This window comes from Thalassophryne amazonica, unplaced genomic scaffold, assembly GCF_902500255.1.
Source record: "Thalassophryne amazonica unplaced genomic scaffold, fThaAma1.1, whole genome shotgun sequence".
NCBI classification, from domain to species: Eukaryota; Metazoa; Chordata; class Actinopteri; order Batrachoidiformes; family Batrachoididae; genus Thalassophryne; species Thalassophryne amazonica.
In genome coordinates this window covers 589469-608494 of record NW_022986248.1, presented here as the reverse complement: position 1 = coordinate 608494, position 19026 = coordinate 589469, and the positions used below count along the sequence as shown (strand labels likewise).

Genomic DNA, 19026 nt, shown 5'->3' with positions numbered 1-19026 from the left:
TTACAGGGTGATTCCATAATTTATTCCTCAGAATTGAGTGAGTCCATATTTTTTTCCTCTGCTTGGTCTAAAAAAGTAACCGTTACTGACTGCCACAATCTTTATTTCTTGATTTCTTATAGTGTTTCTTAAAGCCAGAAAGTTGCCATTTGAAATGACTTTAGTTTTGTGTCATGTCTGTGATCTACTTTTTTTCTACAAAATTAAACAACTGAATAAACATCCTCTGAGGCCGGTGATTCCATAATTATTGCCAGGGATTGTATATGTATAGTTAGGGTTAGTGTGGTGTTGTGAAGGCTGGTGGCAACTGCATGTTGGGTTGACTCCAGGAAGAGTAGCTGGACTTGTTACAACTAATGGAGATCAAATAAATATATAAATTCTTTGATATTTTATGGACTTAAAAACACAGGCCTGAGTGTAACCTGGAGCAGCATTGTGTGACATTTTTGTTTGACAAGTGTCAGTTTGTCACACTGTTGTGGTCGTGCCCATTGTTGGTTAAGTTACTTTGAAAAAGTAATTGGTTACAAATTACGAGTTACTTTTGCAAAAGTAATTAGTTACATTCCTTAGTTAGTGCCTCAAGAAAGTAACTAAGTTACATTACTTAAGGATTACCGTAGTTTGTATAAAAAAATAAGAGAATTGAATATGTCTGTTTTTATTAAAGACATTAAACAAACAAAAAAAGATCCAACTACAAACAAGTTGTTCAATACTGACTCAAAGGACGACATAAACATGAAAATAAACACTTTTATCAGCCAGAATGATTCACTTAAGGTAGTTTAGTCTACAAGATTTTGTAGCACTGAAACATTTTAAATAATATAAAAATAAAAATTATTTGTGAACAACTTGAATCGAATGTCTTTTATTAAAGCCATTAAACAAACAAACAAAAAAAAAAGATCCAACTACAAACAAGTTGTTAAATACTGGCTCAAAGGACGACATAAACATGAAAATAAATACTTTTATCTGCCAGGATAATTCACTTAAGGTAGTTTAGTCTACAAGATTTTGTAGCACTGAAACATTTCAAATAATGTAAAAATAAAAATAATTTGTAAACAACCTGAATTTTAACATGTATAAAAGTGCAAAACTTATTTTTAAACAGTGCAAAAGGTAACAGTGAACTGTTGTAGCATCATATGCTTCCTTTAATGTTTATCAAAGTAATGGTTGTACCTGAGTAGCAATAGCTTCTCAAATCGTTTGGCTGACAGCCTATTCCTTCTTGGAGTTAGCACCAGGCTACCCAGACTGAAAAGTCTCTCTACTGGGCCACTTGAAGGTGTTGGAGTGTTCAGTTTTAGGAATAATGCTTTAATGTTAAGAAACTGGTGGAGAATGTCTATTTCGCAACCTGACTGGAAATAACAAAAGACTTCACCTTCACAGTTGCGAGAAGCTGGATTGTCATCTTCAAAAGCAAAAAAGTCCATATCACCTTTGTAGGAGGAACAAGAGGCCTGTGGTGCAGATTCTGAAGGGTGCACGTCTTGTGTGACCGTTGAAGTTTGGCATTCTGTGGTTAGTTGAGTCTTTAAAGTGACCTTCCTCTGCTCTTGTTTCAGCCACCTCAGCTTGAACTTTGGTAGTGTGACAGCGGCAAGCTGAGCATCCCTGCTTTCCAGCACTGACCCAAATCTGGTCTTGATGGCCTACATGTAAAAAGAGTACAACAGCATAAATACTGATGCATTATTTTATATTCTTTAAATTATAGTATAGTACACAAACCTGCACAATGACACCTGGCAGACCTGCAGTCATTCTTGAGAGCCCAGGTTGCAGTGCCAACATCTTGGACATCAAAACTTCAAGTGTTGGCAGAAGACATCTGTAGTAGCAGTTATCTTCACCTTGCAAAATATCTAAGGCTACGGTGAGGTTTCATTACTGAACAGTATTCAGTGTTCAGAGAGGACTCTTATGTCTCGCTTACTACACAAGTGGTTTAACTGTGGGACTGGGATTGTCAGTATGTATGTCAGTGCATCATGGAATGAGTTCCATCTTGTTGTTACAGGAACAATGAGCTTTTTCTAGCATATATTTCAACAAGTTCTGATGCTACAGTTGAACGACTACACTTAGTCCAGAGAGCAGAACACTTGGCTGTTGCACTTCTGTATATAGATTTGGACTCAGCATTTGCAGACAGCCATTTGTTGACATCATTATTGGAAATCAAATTCAGTGTGTGCGAAGCACACCTTAAATGAGGAGGCAGAGTGTAATCTCCTTCTGACGTGTCATTTGATAGGATGTCATTAACGTTAGCAAAAATAACATTGTCCTCCTTCTCGTCTGAATCAGATGGTGCTGTTGTTGCCTCGTAAGCATGAAAGGCTTTTATGAAGTTTGACCCATTATCTGTTACTTTGAGTGAGTCCAAAAGCTGAATGTATATGTTCTATTTCACTTGCCACGATGTCGTATATGTGACATCCTTTTATTCTTCAGCAAGCAATTGCTGCTTTCTCATGTTTGTATGTATTTGGGTTAATCCAATGTGCCGTCATGCCCATAAAACTTTTGTTATGACATGTCCAAATATCCGCGGTGGTCGATTATATACTCCAGGCTCTCAAAAGTTGAGTTTAGCTCACTTTCCATCTTGCTATAACATTTCTCCAGATAGTTTGCAAATGTTTTTCTATCGCAAGTACTTTCCAATCCATCCGCTGTTGGTATTTTGTGTAAAATGTTTCTGAAAGACGGCGACTCCATGGTAGAAACAGGCAGCATTTCCTCCACAACGTATGTATGATTTTTTTTAATCATTTATTTGTATGTTACTGCTGCAAATAAGTATTTGAACACCTACCAACCAGCAAGAATTCTGGCTCACACAGACCTGCACTCTTTACCTGTATTAATTGCACCTGTTTGAACTTGTTACCTGTATAAAAAACACCTGTTCACACACTCAATCAATCACACTCCAACCTGTGCACCATAGCCAAGACCAAAGAGCTGTCTAAGGACACCAGGGACAAAAACTGTAGACCTGCACAAGGCTGTGATGGACTACAGGACAACGGGCAAGCAGCTTGGTAGAAGACGACAACTGTTATGATTATTTATTAGAAAGTGGAAGAAACACAAGATGACTGTTAATCTCCCTCGGTCTGGGATTCCATGCAAGATCTCACTTTGTGGGGTAAGGATGATTCTGAGAAAGCTCAGAACTACACAGGAGGACTTGGTCAATGACCTGAAGAGAGCTGGGACCACAGTCACAAAGATTACATTAGTAACACATGATGCTGTCATGGTTTCAAATCCTGCAGGGCAGCAAGGTCCCCCTGCTCAAGCCAGCACATGTCCAGGCCCGTTTAAAGTTCACCAGTGACCATCTGGATGATCCAGAGGAGGCATGGAAAAGGTCATGTGGTCAAATGAGACCAAAATAGAACTTTTTGGAATCAACCCCACTTACCATGTTTAGAGGATGAGAACAACCGCAAGAAAACCATCCCAACTGTGAAGCATGGGGGTGGAAACATCATACTCTGGGGGTGCTCTTCTGCAAATGGGACAGGACAACTGCACCGTATTGAAGGGAGGATGGATGGGGTCATGTATTGTGAGATTTTGGCAAACAACCTCCTTCCCTCAGTAAGAGCATTGAAGATGGGTCATGGCTGGGTCTTCCAGCATGACAATGACCCCAAACACACAGCCAGGGCAGCTAAGGAGGGGCTCTGTAAGAAACATTTCAGGGTCCTGGGGTGGCCTGGCCAGTCTCCAGACCTGAACTCAATGGAAAATCTTTGGAGGGAGCTGAAATCCAAACCTGAAAGATCTAGAGAAGATGTGTATGGAGGAGTGGACCAAAATCCCTGCTGCAGTGTGCAAACCTGGTGAAAAACTACAGGAAACGTTTGACCTCTGTAATTGCAAACAAAGGCTACTGTACCAAATATTAACATTGATTTTCACAGGTGTTCAAATACTTATTTACAGCAGTAACATACAAATAAATTAAAAAATCATACATTGTGATTTCCTGATTTTTTTTTAGATTGTCTCTCACAGTGGACATGCACCTAAGATGAAAATTTCAGACCCCTCCATGATTTCTAAGTGGGAGAACACAGGGTGTTCAAATACTTATTTTCCTCACTGTGTGTATGTATGTATTATACAAATAATGGATGGTAAGGAGTCCAACATAGAGAAATATTGGATGAAGAAAAGTTATATTGGACGAGGCATAGCCTCTATGTTGGACGACTTGCCATCCATCAATTGTTATGTTCTCCACCCCCCTCCCAAATTAAGCAAACAACAAAGAGTCAAGTAAATTAGATCAATTTATTTTGTTGTGAACAGCATATGAATGCTTCTAAAACGTCAGTAGTGTGCTTGTCTACCTTCTTAGTGTTTTTGGCATCCTTGGAGTTCAATATTTCCACCAGTTCCTCCTCTGTGAACTCAGCAGACCTCACTGGCAGACGATTTTCTGCTGTTGTTGACATGTTTGTTGCCATTTTTTCAACCAGCATCTGTCAGCTCATTCCTGACCTTCGTATGCTGCGCTCTGATTGGCTAGCTGTTGGCAGTAAGCTCTAACGCTATTGGTCAGTGGGAACCGATCCAATATAACTTTTGGTCCTAGACTTTTTGGATCCTCTTGGATCCAACATAACTTTCTGGTGCCACGCATGCCAAAATACAGGTAAATGATGGACATAAAGGATAATCTGTGATTGGCAATTGCAATCTGAGTGGAGAACACGTGTGTGTGTGTGTGTGTGTGTGTGTGTGTATATATATATATATATATATATATATATATTCTATTTCTACCTCATTTCTTATGTCTTGTACTGTTACAAGTATTATTATTGCTTGCACACGCTGTTCAATAAACATTTTCCTCTACTTGCACCCATCTTGTGTGTTTTCTCAAGAGCTGACGTAACGTGAATTTCTCCTCTGTGAGATCAATAAAGTTTATCTATAATGATGCAGTAACAGTCATCTCTTGATACAGTACACATTGAGTAGTGTCTGCATTAATTTGTTACTTCTTAATATTTTGTTAAGTTTGCAAAAACCTTTCAGATGGTTCTTGCTTTCAAAAATGCACTTAACTGTTAGATGTCACTCATCTTCAACCGCTTATCTGGGTTTGGGTTGCGGGGGCAACAGCTCCAGCAGGGGACCCCAGACTTCGCTTTCCCGGGTTACATTAACCATCTCTGACTGGGGGATCCCGAGGCGTTCCCAGGCTCCGGTAGATCACAGCTGTCTAAGGACTCTCATCTCTAGACAGACTTGTACTATTTGGACAAGTTGAGTGAAAGTGCAGCTTTATTTATTTTAAATTGGGTTTGTAGTGTAAATTACCACAGTGATCCGGCCGCATTAGTGTCCTTGAAAATCATGTTTGTACTCTTAACAAACCTTGTCAACTTACTAAGCTTGCTTCTTTAGTGTTTGATGGGAAATAAATCAACTATAGTGCGTGTCTGTATATATAATATATTACAGGCTGACTTGACCTGAGTTAGCCCCCCCCCCCCCCCCCCCCCCCGGGAGTCCATGCAGCACAGATCTTTTCTGTCGACTCGTGTGTTTAGTTTAGGAACAAAAAGTTTCTGCTGCTTTTTCTTTTTTCTTTTTTTTGCCAGATATCCTGTTCCACACATGCACAGGAATTGACCTACAGTGGTCCACATTTTTAGCAGTCTTCATTTGCCATTTAATTTTGTGGATCTGACTTCTCTGTGGACATAAGTGATGTTATGTTTATGATTCTCAAATGACTTCCGGCGAATAGCAGCACACTTAACTTGAGACAGAAAGGAACTGTATTATCTTTAAAACAGGAAATGACAACTAAAACATTTTGACTTCTCTTTCAGGGTTACCTGTTTATCTCTGTGTTGGTGAACTCCAACAGTGACCTGATCCGCCTCATCAACAATGGCATTAAGAATGACTTGTCCAGCCGCAACCCGACCTTCATGAATCTGGCCCTGCACTGCATTGCCAATGTGGGCAGCAGAGAGATGGCTGAGGCTTTTGCCTCAGAAATTCCCCGCATCTTGGTGGCAGGGTGTGAATCTGAACACTAATCCATAGTTTGTTTTTTTTTGTTTTTTTTAAAGAACTTTAATGGATCTAAAAATTTCAGTTAGATTTTCTGTGTGAGGGCTGTTGACAATAAAACTTTTCAGTCATCTCAAATTTAGAAATGTTCTGTGTTATTCGTTAATTTTTTTTTTTTTTTTTTTACAAATCAACTGTTGACTTATTTCACAACAGTTAAATTGTGTCTGAGCCTCGTGCAGTGTGTGGCATGTCTTTGACTTGTAATGCTTGAAGCTGTAATGTGTTTGCCTGGGGTAGGGACACCATGGACAGCGTGAAGCAGAGTGCGGCGCTCTGCCTCCTCCGACTCAACAGGACGTCTCCGGACCTGATACCCATGGGTGATTGGACTGCCCGAGTCGTGCATCTGCTCAATGATCAGCACCTTGTAAGCCTCACTGTTGTCAAAAGTCAAAGTCAGAGTGTCTTTATTTGTCTCCCTAAGGAGAAATTTGCCTTGGACAGAGGGGTCTGCTGCACAACAACACATCTAACACACACCACCAAAAACAACCACATAATAGATTAAAATTTAAATACAAATGCATAATCAATAAAAACCATCTTAACATCTTAGTGCAAATTCCACAACACATGACCTTATGCTGTCTTACCTGAGCTGTCTGCTCATTTATGAGCTTCACAGTTATATTTACAAAGAGGAACTCTGTACCTCCTCCTGAGTTAAGTACAACCCCAATAAAAAAGATAAATGGTAAATGGACTGCATTTATATAGCGCTTTTCCTTCTGCATCAGATGCTCAAAACGCTTTACACATCAATGCCTCACATTCACCCTGATGTCAGGTCACTACACACTGGGAGCAACTAGGGGAGTAAGGACCTTGTCCAAGGGCCCTTAGTGATTTTCCGGTCAGACTGGGATTTGAACCGAGGAAAGTCAATTGTTTTTAAAGTGTTAACTGTGTTCATTTTGATGCGGTTGTGGTAAAATCATCCTGAATGGAGGAGCTGCAGCTGCACATAATTCAGTCTTGAACACAGCCTGGGAAAAATAGCCGCATGGGCTGCTTCAGTGGTGTTCCTTGATTTACTAAGAAAGTCTGTGCGGTTGTGCTGCATTAGCTGCTTTTTGTTCAACCAAAATTAAATCACACCAAGATCAGTCTGTATGACATATAGTGCTGTACGTCATGTTTCAAGTAAAAACGTTATTGTCTGTAATGATTAAAGCTATGTCAGGTTAATAAGTGTTTACCGGTAATTTCATCCGTTAAGACATCCCATAAAAAGAGAATGATTGACACACACATTTGCATTCTGCTGTTCATATTTATACACATCTGACAAAGAATACAGTCAAGTGTTTTATCAAATCTTTGTATTTGTTTCTGTCACAGATGAAACATTCTGCTGTAAAAGAGAACGAGTGATATGAACAGAAAGATTTCAGTAAAGTTTTGACCATATTTCCTTGTGAGAGCAAGAGATTGGAGCTACAGAATGATACTTGATGAGTCTGTTTGTTGTGGGCATCTGTGAGAGCTTTGAATACTAACATTTTATCAAACATTTGGCCATATTTCTCTGGGAGTTTTATTACCTGATGTCCATCAAATATGGCTCTGTCCGTCTGTCTGTACTCAGCAAAAGTCCAGTCCTCTTACTGCCAGAGTCTTCAAATTCACAGGGGGCATTCTTGGGACACAGAACTTGGACACGTTCAAAGATGGCTCACCTGGACCTATTTTAAGAGCAGCTGACAGAGAAAACCAGTAATGAGGTGGAAAGTCAGGTTCGGCAGATCTTAATGAAACTTTTCACACGTGCTAATTTTGATGAAAAGTGACATTCTACAGTCTTTTCAAAAAATTAATTTAGGTTGCCATGGAAACCGTCTATGCTGCAAAAAGGTCAAAACTTGCCACTGTGGACGCTCACATGGTGTCTTTTTGACATTTTTTGGATGTAGCATGTAGAAGGATTGGCTTGAATCACAAATAAGGTGTGTTTGTGTGTGTGTGTGTGTATGTGTATGTATATATATATATATATATATATATATCTCAAAGAAATGGTCAAATTTAGCACTTGTTACTGCAGTGTATCACACATCAGCACATTATGTTCTAATTCAGAGGTGGGTGTTTTATACCATGAAGTTTACAGCAAATTTAGAAATGAGCAAAATATGAAATACTGGGGATTTTTCTTGCTCTGTTGTCAGTGAGCTGACTGTGATGGGTTATTCTAGTTATATAAGTGTGGAAGGTGCCCATGTCAAGCTAACATTCACTGAAAAAAATCCAACCACATCTTGTGCTGGGTGACTGAAGAAAATGGTTTCCCCTAATTTTCAAAAATAACAATGGCTTGACACCCATTTATCTTTGTATCATCTTTAAACCATGTCATCATACCACATACAAAGAGTGACCCCTGTAGACAGGGGCGCTGCCAGGAATTTTGGGCCCCATGAAAAGAAATCTTACTGGACCACCCCCCATATATTTTATCAGTATTATAAATCTATTCTCTGGGCCCCTGTCAATCATGGGCCCCTATAATCCTCCTCTTTCTCCCCTTTTCAGCACCCCTGCCTGTAGACCATGCTAATATATTCAAAAAGTTCTTCTAAGGATTTTATGTGAATGAGATTACCAGCAGTTATCGGCATGTATAACTGAGTATCATCAGCATAGCAATGAATGGTAATCCCAAAACGCCACAATATGTGCCCAAGGTGTACTATATAAAGGGAGAAAAGCAGGGGGCTAAGACAGATCCCTGTGGAACCCCAAATTTCATGTCACTAAGGTTAGAGGTAGTGTTACTGTATAAAACACAGTGAGAACGACTGGTCAGGTATTACATCACCCATGCAAGGGCACTCCCAATAATCCCCAAGTGATTCTCCAGCCTATCGAGTAGAATACAAGAATCCACAGTGTCAAACTTTTATTACTATTTTTAACCAGTCTAATACTTCTGTTAGTTTTTCAGTGTAACTGCTGTGAATTTTAGGTCATTATTTTACTCCTGTGTAAATCTTAGGAGTGGCTAGCATTTTCGCTAGCAGTTAACTTCGTTACCCAGGTCGACCTCCCCCAGTTTCTTTAATACAGTGGGGCAAAAAAGTATTTAGTCACCCCCTGATTGTGCAAGTTCTCTTACGTAGAAAGATGAGAGAGGTCTGTAATTTTCATCATAGGTATAGTTCAACTGTGAGAGAAAATAATGACAAAAAAAAAAAAAAATCCAAGAAATCACATTGTAGGATTTTTAAAGAATTTATTTGTAAATTATGGTGGAAAATAAGTATTTGGTCAATAACAAAAGTTGAACTCAGTACTTTGTTACATAATCTTTGTTGGCAATGACAGAGGTCAAAGGTTTCCTGTAAGTCTTCACCAGGTTTGCACACACTGTAGCTGGTATTTTGGTCCATTCCTCCATGCAGATCTCCTCTAGAGCAGTGATGTTTTGGGGCTGTTGCTGGGCATCATGGACTTTCAACTCCCTCAACAAATTTTCTCGGGTTGAGGTCTGGAGACTGGCTTGGCCACTCCAGGACCTTGAAATGCTTTTTACAGAGCCACTCCTTCGTTGCCCGAGCGGTGTGTTTGGGATCATTGTCATGCTGGAAGACCCAGCCACATTGCATCTTCAATGCTCTCACTGATGGAAGGAGGTTTTGTCTTAAAATCTCACGATACATGGCCACGTTCATTCTTCCCTTAACACGGATCAGTCGCCCTGTCCCCTTTGCAGAAAAACAGCCCCAAAGCATGATGTTTCCACCCCCATGCTTCACAGTAGATATGGTGTTCTTGGAATGCAACTCTGCATTCTTGTTCCTCCAAACACGACGAGTTGAGCTTTTACCAAAAAGTTCTATTTTGGTTTCATCTGACCACATGATATTCTCCCAATCCTCTTCTGGATCATCCATATGCTCTCTGGCAAACTTCAGATGGGCCTGGACATGTACTGTCTTAAGCAGGGGGACACGCCTGGCACTGCAGGATTTGAGTCCCTCTCTGCGTTGTGTGTAGCCTTTGTTACTTTGGTCCCAGCTCTCTGCAGGTCATTCATCAGGTCCCTCTGTGTAGGGTTAGGGTCCCAATGACCTTGTTCAAAAATAATGAAGCCTAACTGCTGATTTGCATTGCATTTGTCATGAACAAGCCATATCCAGATTTATCTGTGAGTTGTCTATAGTCTTTTTGACAGGTACTGAAAATTTCATGGAACAATTCTGCACGGTTCCAGAGATATGCACAAAATGTACCCCAAAAAAGCACATTTTTCTTAAATTTTGTGTGACATTGATATTTAGCATTATCATTTAAAGTTGAATGTTAAAGAAATAACCTTGTATTTTGTCATTTTTGTTTGTGCTTCATACTAACACACAGTAATACATTTTTGTAAAGGTAGAAATGTCTTTTCCTAGAAAAAACATCATGTTTCTAAAACAAGCTAAAACTGTACAAGTGTAACGCTGAGAATAAGTACTTGATTTATTTGTGTCAGAACCTTAGCTATATCTCCTACTCTGCTTCAATAGAATAATTATATTACTTGTTCAATAATACCAGGAACTAATGGACAGAATTTCTTTGTTTCAGGCTTCTGCAGACTAAAGAAGATACCTCCAACTGTTGTCGCAAGTGTTACGCTCGAGCACATTATAGTTTATATGCACTGATAATTTCTAGCAATGACTGAACCGAGACCAATAGAAATATTGAAACTCTGATATATAACCAAACCTAAAATGATAACATTCCACAAAAAAGACCACTTTTAAATTTTGTATGGTTATGTCACACTTTGGCTTCATTATTTTTGAACTAGGCTCAATGTTATCTATTAAATATTGTCTTATTGTTCTGATTGTCACATTGTTTAAAGGACTTTGTCCATCTTACTATGGGCAACTTAAAGGATTTGTTGCAGTGTTCTCCCTAGATTCAGTCATGTCAGTGCATTTACATGGAAGATGCACATCCACATTAAAAGACTCTGCTCCTCAAGGTGTTCTACATGAACGACTTGCGCCTAACAGTGTAACAATGGTCTATTGCTCTGCCTGTGACACTGCTTTGCCATATTATCCCCCTTGCCCACAAACAAACATTTTGTATGGGTGTAGGAATCTCTCTGCTTAGGATGTTTCTAAGCACAAGTCCTGCTGAACTGGTTAATGGATTTTTAATGAAACTTTATACAATGGTGGCACTCCAAAGAGAAATGGTTTGAATTTTTTAAATTCATATTTGTCAGTTAGATGTGCAGAGGTTGACAAGTTTGATAATTTTGGTATTTCATCAGAAAAGATTTACAATCACAACATGTAACGCACAAAAGCAGCGTTGCAGAGCGGGTGTATCGCTGTGAGCTCACAGATCTCCAGTTACTGAAGTCATTTGCTTTGTCCCTTGAGGACCTGCTGCTGCTGTGTTCTGAAGTATTAATGTTACTTGTGCATCAACATTTACTCACTGTTATGCGAAAGGGGCTTTCCTGTCTGGATCTTTACTATAAAACCTTTTCTTTCTTTCTTTTTGTGTTAGGGAGTTGTAACAGCTGCCACCAGCCTTATTTCCGTTCTGGCCCAGAAGAGTCCTGATGATTTCAAAACATCCATCTCGCTTGCTATAGCCAGGCTCAGTAGGGTAGGTGCTGTGCCCCATGGTGATTTCAGCTCGCTGATGGTGAAGGTGCTGTACTCTCTATTGATCACCTTGCCTTGCGTTTGCTTGTCCAGATTGTGACTTCTGCATCCATAGACCTACAGGACTACACATACTACTTTGTAGCTGCACCCTGGCTGTCTGTCAAATTGCTGCGACTGCTGCAGTGCTACCCTCCTCCTGGTATGATACAACGCTGTGCCAAGAATCAAACACACATGGCAAATGTATGTTTGTGTGTTTTGTCCAAGTCAGTCAGTATTAATTACCTTTGTAAAACGCAAAATACCTGTGTTTGTATGAATGGCTTCAATCTGAAGGAATTCCAGTAGGGATGGAATCATTCACATGTACTGTTTACTTGACTGTAATACTAATAAGATGGTCATGTTTAAATGTATTGCTCAGTATAACAGGGTTGGCTGGTCTGAGCTGTAGAATGCAGCTCTGCTTTTGCACCCAGCAATTTTATGACAACAATTATCACAAAAAAAATATCTGCTCATGCTGCAGCAGGAGAAACACTCATCAGGATTAGGGTTAGGGTCATCAGGATTTCAAACTCTGCATTCTTTACTTCTGTCCCCCCTCCACCCTGGTGCAGCTGGATATTTGACTGCTCTTCTTGGCAGTATTGGTAGAGTTCATTTAAATATGTTGCTTTCCTGGCATGGGCCTGGCTTTTAAGCATAGTGCACAAATTTTCAGTAGAGTGAGGTTGTGGCTTTGGGAAGGCCATTCCAGAAGCTTTGTCCAACCCACAACCCGTTTTGTGTGTTTGAGATCATTGACCTGTATACATGATTTTGACCCTGCGTGGATTAGATAAAGTCTAACATAAATTCAGACTTGAGCACACAACTGTTTTTTTTTTTTTTTTAATTTTATTTTAAAGTTGTATGCTGTGCAATCATTCCACCCTGGCAAAAGGTTCAAAGGCATCATTAAAACCCTAAATTAACATTACTTTCATCCCCATGATGAGTGTATGTAAATGCAAGACCAGCTACTCACGACATGATTATATTGACAGGATTGTGCCTCGTCAGCGTAATTTGCTAGTATATTGCATAAGAAATTCAGCATACATATTACAGTGTGCTCCTCTATCTGGGCACCAAAGAGGACGTGCACATTTCCTATGTGGCTGATAGAGAGCTCTGCTCTGCGAGACAGACAAAAATCTACTTTGTGTACAAAATATACAGTTATTTCTCTTGTTTAAGTTATGTGCACCTGATAAGCGTTTGCACTGTGCCATGTTGCCAAGTGTGTACAGAGACTTCAGATAGGTTGTGATGAACATCAGAAGTGTGTTTATCAGGGCTGTGAAAACTCTGCAGATCCTAGGAATTCCACGGATTTCATCATGGGGGAGGGGGCGTTAGTGTTGTACTCTAATTGTGATCGTCACTGAGTTTTTAAAATGCCCATCGCAAATCATTTCCTTTTTTTACGACATCGTGCAAGTTTTATAAGTCTGCAGACACTGATCTGTGTGTTACCGATACAAATCTGTGTCCTCGGATCCGCGGAACTTCACGGAGGAAAAATGCCACTCAGAGCGTAGCTGTTACAACAGTTAACAGTTAGTCCTAACAGTTGGTTAGGAAAGCGGGACTGGTTGGTTGCTGCAGTGACACTGTGTGGCTCCTGCAAGACACTTAAGCTAAACGTAGCATATGGAGATCTCAAACTTTCAGAGCTCTCAAATTTTACAGCATGTCTGCGTCACGGACCGACGTTGGACAGAGAGACGATGGCGAGAAAGACAGTTTGATAAGGACAAGAATCTGTGGAATTGTCACTGGCTTCATGAACACATCTGAAAGATAAAAGAAACGGGAAAAGCGAACTGTGCCGTCAGGATAGATAGATAGATAGATAGATAGATAGATAGATAGATAGATAGATAGATAGATAGATACTTTATTGATCCCAGGGGGAAATTCAAAGCATCCAGCAGCTTGCACATTAGACAAGACACACACATTACACCAGACACACAAATAAGATTAAGTAAATAAAAGAAAATAGACAACTCAATAAAAACCACTAACTAAACTAAAAATAAAATTTTGTCAGCATCCAGTCTCACAGAATATAATGGAGTAAATATAGTGTAATAATGCAGTAATAGGGAGGTAGTGCAGATGTAAACAGTCAATCAATCAATCAATTTTATTTATATAGCGCCATATCACAACAAACAGTTGCCCTAAGGCGCTCTACTGGTGGTTGGCTCTCACTGTGGTATTGTATCACTTCCTGTTCCGGAGCATAGCGGTGTTTTTCTGTATCTGTTAGCTGTTTAATCTGCGCAGTTAGATTGATCTAGTTATCTAGATTACGATTTGTTTCCCAGTGTAATCTTTACGTGCCTTAACTAAAGCACTCCTTCTGCTGAATCACCTCTAAATTATTTACACATTATTCACTTTGCGTGTTTTTAGGAATCCGCTAGCTTAGCGTAGCTACTAGCTCTTAGCCGATTTAGCATGGCGGCTTCTCCTGTCTCTCCCGCACTTTTCTGCTCTGGGTGTGAAATGTTTAGTTATTCCTCGGCCTCCTTTAGCAGTAACGGTACTTGTAATAAGTGTAGCTTATTCGTAGCTTTGGAGGCCAGGCTGGGCGAATTGGAGACTCGGCTCCGCACCGTGGAAAATTCTACAGCTAGCCAGGCCCCTGTAGTTGGTGCGGACCAAGGTAGCTTAGCCGCCGTTAGTTACCCCCTGGCAGATCCCGAGCAGCCGGGAAAGCAGGCCGACTGGGTGACTGTGAGGAGGAAGCGTAGCCCTAAACAGAAGCCCCGTGTACACCGCCAACCCGTTCACATCTCTAACCATTTTTCCCCACTCGACGACACACCCGCCGAGGATCAAACTCTGGTTATTGGCGACTCTGTTTTGAGAAATGTGAAGTTAGCGACACCAGCAACCATAGTCAATTGTCTTCCGGGGGCCAGAGCAGGCGACATTGAAGGAAATTTGAAACTGCTGGCTAAGGCTAAGCGTAAATTTGGTAAGATTGTAATTCACGTCGGCAGTAATGACACCCGGTTACGCCAATCGGAGGTCACTAAAATTAACATTAAATCGGTGTGTAACTTTGCAAAAACAATGTCGGACTCTGTAGTTTTCTCTGGGCCCCTCCCCAATCAGACCGGGAGTGACATGTTTAGCCGCATGTTCTCCTTGAATTGCTGGCTGTCTGAGTGGTGTCCAAAAAATGAGGTGGGCTTCATAGATAATTGGCAAAGCTTCTGGGGAAAACCTGGCCTTGTTAGGAGAGACGGCATCGGATGGAGCAGCTCTCATTTCTAGAAATCTGGCCAATTTTCTTAAATCCTCCAAACCGTGACTATCCAGGGTTGGGACCAGGAAGCAGAGTTGTAGTCTTACACACCTCTCTGCAGCTTCTCTCCCCCTGCCATCCCCTCATTACCCCATCCCCGTAGAGACGGTGCCTGCTCCCAGACTACCAATAACCAGCAAAAATCTATTTAAGCTTAAAAATTCAAAAAGAAAAAATAATATAGCACCTTCAACTGCACCACAGACTAAAACAGTTAAATGTGGTCTATTAAACATTAGGTCTCTCTCTTCTAAGTCCCTGTTGGTAAATGATACAATAATTGATCAACATATTGATTTATTCTGCCTTACAGAAACCTGGTTACAGCAGGATGAATATGTTAGTTTAAATGAGTCAACACCCCCGAGTCACACTAACTGTCAGAATGCTCGTAGCACGGGCCGGGGCGGAGGATTAGCAGCAATCTTCCATTCCAGCTTATTAATTAATCAAAAACCCAGACAGAGCTTTAATTCATTTGAAAGCTTGACTCTTAGTCTTGTCCATCCAAATTGGAAGTCCCAAAAACCAGTTTTATTTGTTATTATAAATATAAAGCGCCTTGGGGCAACTGTTTGTTGTGATTTGGCGCTATATAAAAATATTGATTGATTGAAATTGATTGATTGATATTGTAAGGCAAGGCCATACAATAATTACGGAAAAACCCCAACGGTCAAAACGACCCCCTGTGAGCAAGCACTTGGCGACAGTGGGAAGGAAAACTCCCTTTTAACAGGAAGAAGCCTCCAGCAGAACCAGGCTCATGGAGGGGCAGTCTTCTGCTGGGACTGGTTGGGGCTGAGGGAGAGAACCAGGAAAAAGACATGCTGTGGAGGGGAGCAGAGATCAATCACTAATGATTAAATGCAGAGTGGTGCATACAGAGCAAAAAGAGAAAGAAACACTCAGTGCATCATCATGGGAACCCCCCCAGCAGTCTAAGTCTATAGCAGCATAACTAAGGGATGGTTCAGGGTCACCCGATCCATCCCTAACTATAAGCTTTAGCAAAAAGGAACGTTTTAAGCCTAATCTTAAAAGTAGAGAGGGTGTCTGTCTCCCTGATCTGAATTGGGAGCTGGTTCCACAGGAGAGGAGCCTGAAAGCTGAAGGCTCTGCCTCCCATTCTACTCTTACAAACCCTAGGAACTACAAGTAAGCCTGTAGTCTGAGAGCAAAGCACTCTATTGGGGTGATATGGTACTACGAGGTCCCTAAGATAAGATGGGACCTGATTATTCAAAACCTTATAAGTAAGAAGAAGAATTTTAAATTCTATTCTAGAATTAACAGGAAGCCAATGAAGAGAGGCCAATATGGGTGAGATATGCTCTCTCCTTCTTGTCCCCGTCAGTACTCTAGCTGCAGCATTTTGAATTAACTGAAGGCTTTTTAGGGAACTTTTAGGACAACCTGATAATAATGAATTACAATAGTCCAGCCTAGAGGAAATAAATGCATGAATTAGTTTTTCAGCATCACTCTGAGACAAGACCTTTCTGATTTTAGAGATATTGCGTAAATGCAAAAAAGCAGTCCTACATATTTGTTTAATATACGCTTTGAATGACATATCCTGATCAAAAATGACTCCAGGATTTCTCACAGTATTACTAGAGGTCAGGGTAATGCCATCCAGAGTAAGGATCTGGTTAGACACCATGTTTCTAAGATTTGTGGGGCCAAGTACAATAACTTCAGTTTTATCTGAGTTTAAAAGCAGGAAATTAGAGGTCATCCATGTCTTTGTCTGTAAGACAATCCTGCAGTTTAGCAAATTGGTGTGTGTCCTCTGGCTTCATGGATAGATAAAGCTGGGTATCATCTGCGTAATAATGAAAATTTAAGCAATGCCGTCTAATAATACTGCCTAAGGGAAGCATGTATAAAGTGAATAAAATTGGTCCTAGCACAGAACCTTGTGGAACTCCATAATTAACCTTAGTCTGTGAAGACGATTCCCCATTTACATGAACAAATTGTAATCTATTAGATAAATATGATTCAAACCAGCGCAGTGCCTTTAATACCTATGGCATGCTCTAATCTCTGTAATAACATTTTATGGTCAACAGTATCAAAAGCAGCACTGAGGTCTAACAGAACAAGCACAGAGATGAGTCCACTGTCTGAGGCCATAAGAAGATCATTTGTAACATTCACTAATGCTGTTTCTGTACTATGATGAATTCTAAAACCTGACTGAAACTCTTCAAATAGACCATTCCTCTGCAGATGATCAGTTAGCTGTTTTACAACTACCCTTTCAAGAATTTTTGAGAGAAAAGGAAGGTTGGAGATTGGCCTATAATTAGCTAAGGTAGCTGGGTCAAGTGATGGCTTTTTAAGTAATGGTTTAATTACTGCCACCTTAAAAGCCTGTGGTACATAGCCAACTAATAAAGATAGATTGATCATATTTAAGATCGAAGAATTAATTAATGGTAGGGCTTCCTTGAGCAGCCTGGTAGGAATGGGGTCTAATAGACATGTTGATGGTTTGGATGAAGTAACTAATGAAAATAACTCAGACAGAACAATCGGAGAGAAAGAGTCTAACCAAATACCGGCATCACTGAAAGCAGCCAAAGATAACAATACGTCTTTGGGATGGTTATGAGTAATTTTTTCTCTAATAGTTAAAATTTTATTAGCAAAGAAAGTCATGAAGTCATTACTAGTTAAAGTTAAAGGAATACTCGGCTCAATAGAGCTCTGACTCTTTGTCAGCCTGGCTACAGTGCTGAAAAGAAACCTGGGGTTGTTCTTATTTTCTTCAATTAGTGATGAGTAGTAAGATGTCCTAGCTTTACGGAGGGCTTTTTTTTATAGAGCAACAGACTCTTTTTTCCAGGCTAAGTGAAGATCTTCTAAATTAGTGAGACACCATTTCCTCTCCAACTTACAGGTTATCTGCTTTAAGCTGCTTAGTTATACCACGGAGTCAGGCACTTCTGATTTACGGCTCTCTTTTTCAGAGGAGCTACAGTATCCAAAGTTGTCTTCAATGAGGATGTAAAACTATTGACGAGATGCTGTCTCACTTACAGAGTTTAGGTAGCTACTCTGCACTGTGTTGGTATATGGCATTAGAGAACATAAAGAAGGAATCATATCCTTAAACCTAGTTACAGCTCTTTCTGAAAGACTTCTAGTGTAATGAAACTTATTCCCCACTGCTGGGTAGTCCATCAGAGTAAATGTAAATGTTATTAAGAAATGATCAGACAGAAGGGGTTTTTCAGGCAATACTGTTAAGTCTTCTATTTCCATACCATAAGTCAGAACAAGATCTAAGATATGATTAAAGTGGTGGGTGGACTCATTTACATTTTGAGCAAAGCCAATTGAGTCTAATAATAGATTAAATGCAGTGTTGAGGCTGTCATTCTCAGCATCTATGTGGATGTTAAAATCGCCCACTATAATTATCTTATCTGAGCTAAGCACTAAGTCAGACAAAAGGTCTGAAAATTCACAGAGAAACTCACAGTAACGACCAGGAGGACGATAGATAACAACAAATAAAACTGGTTTTTGGGACTTCCAATTTGGATGGACAAGACTGAGTCAAGCTTTCAAATGAATTAAAGCTCTGTCTGGGTTTTTGATTAATTAATAAGCTGGAATGGAAGATTGCTGCTAATCCTCCGCCTCGGCCCGTGCTACGAGTGTTCTGGCAGTTAGTGTGACTCGGGGGTGTTGACTCATTTAAACTAACATATTCATCCTGCTGTAACCAGGTTTCTGTAAGGCAGAATAAATCAATATGTTGATCAATTATTATATCATTTACTAACAGGGACTTAGAAGAGAGAGACCTAATGTTTAATAGACCACATTTAACTGTTTTAGTCTGTGGTGCAGTTGAAGGTGCTATATTAT

At 40.1% G+C, this 19026-nt stretch overlaps 1 protein-coding gene across 1 annotated transcript in view; it reads left to right on the top strand.

The window, feature by feature from the left end:
• LOC117505792 (AP-2 complex subunit alpha-2-like) overlaps positions 1 to 19026 on the top strand; it is a 153877-nt gene that overhangs the window by 29445 nt on the left and 105406 nt on the right. Inside the window, 4 exon segments of the mRNA XM_034165328.1 lie at positions 5895 to 6088; positions 6382 to 6511; positions 11665 to 11766; positions 11859 to 11967. Coding sequence (XP_034021219.1) covers positions 5895 to 6088; positions 6382 to 6511; positions 11665 to 11766; positions 11859 to 11967 — 535 coding nt within the window.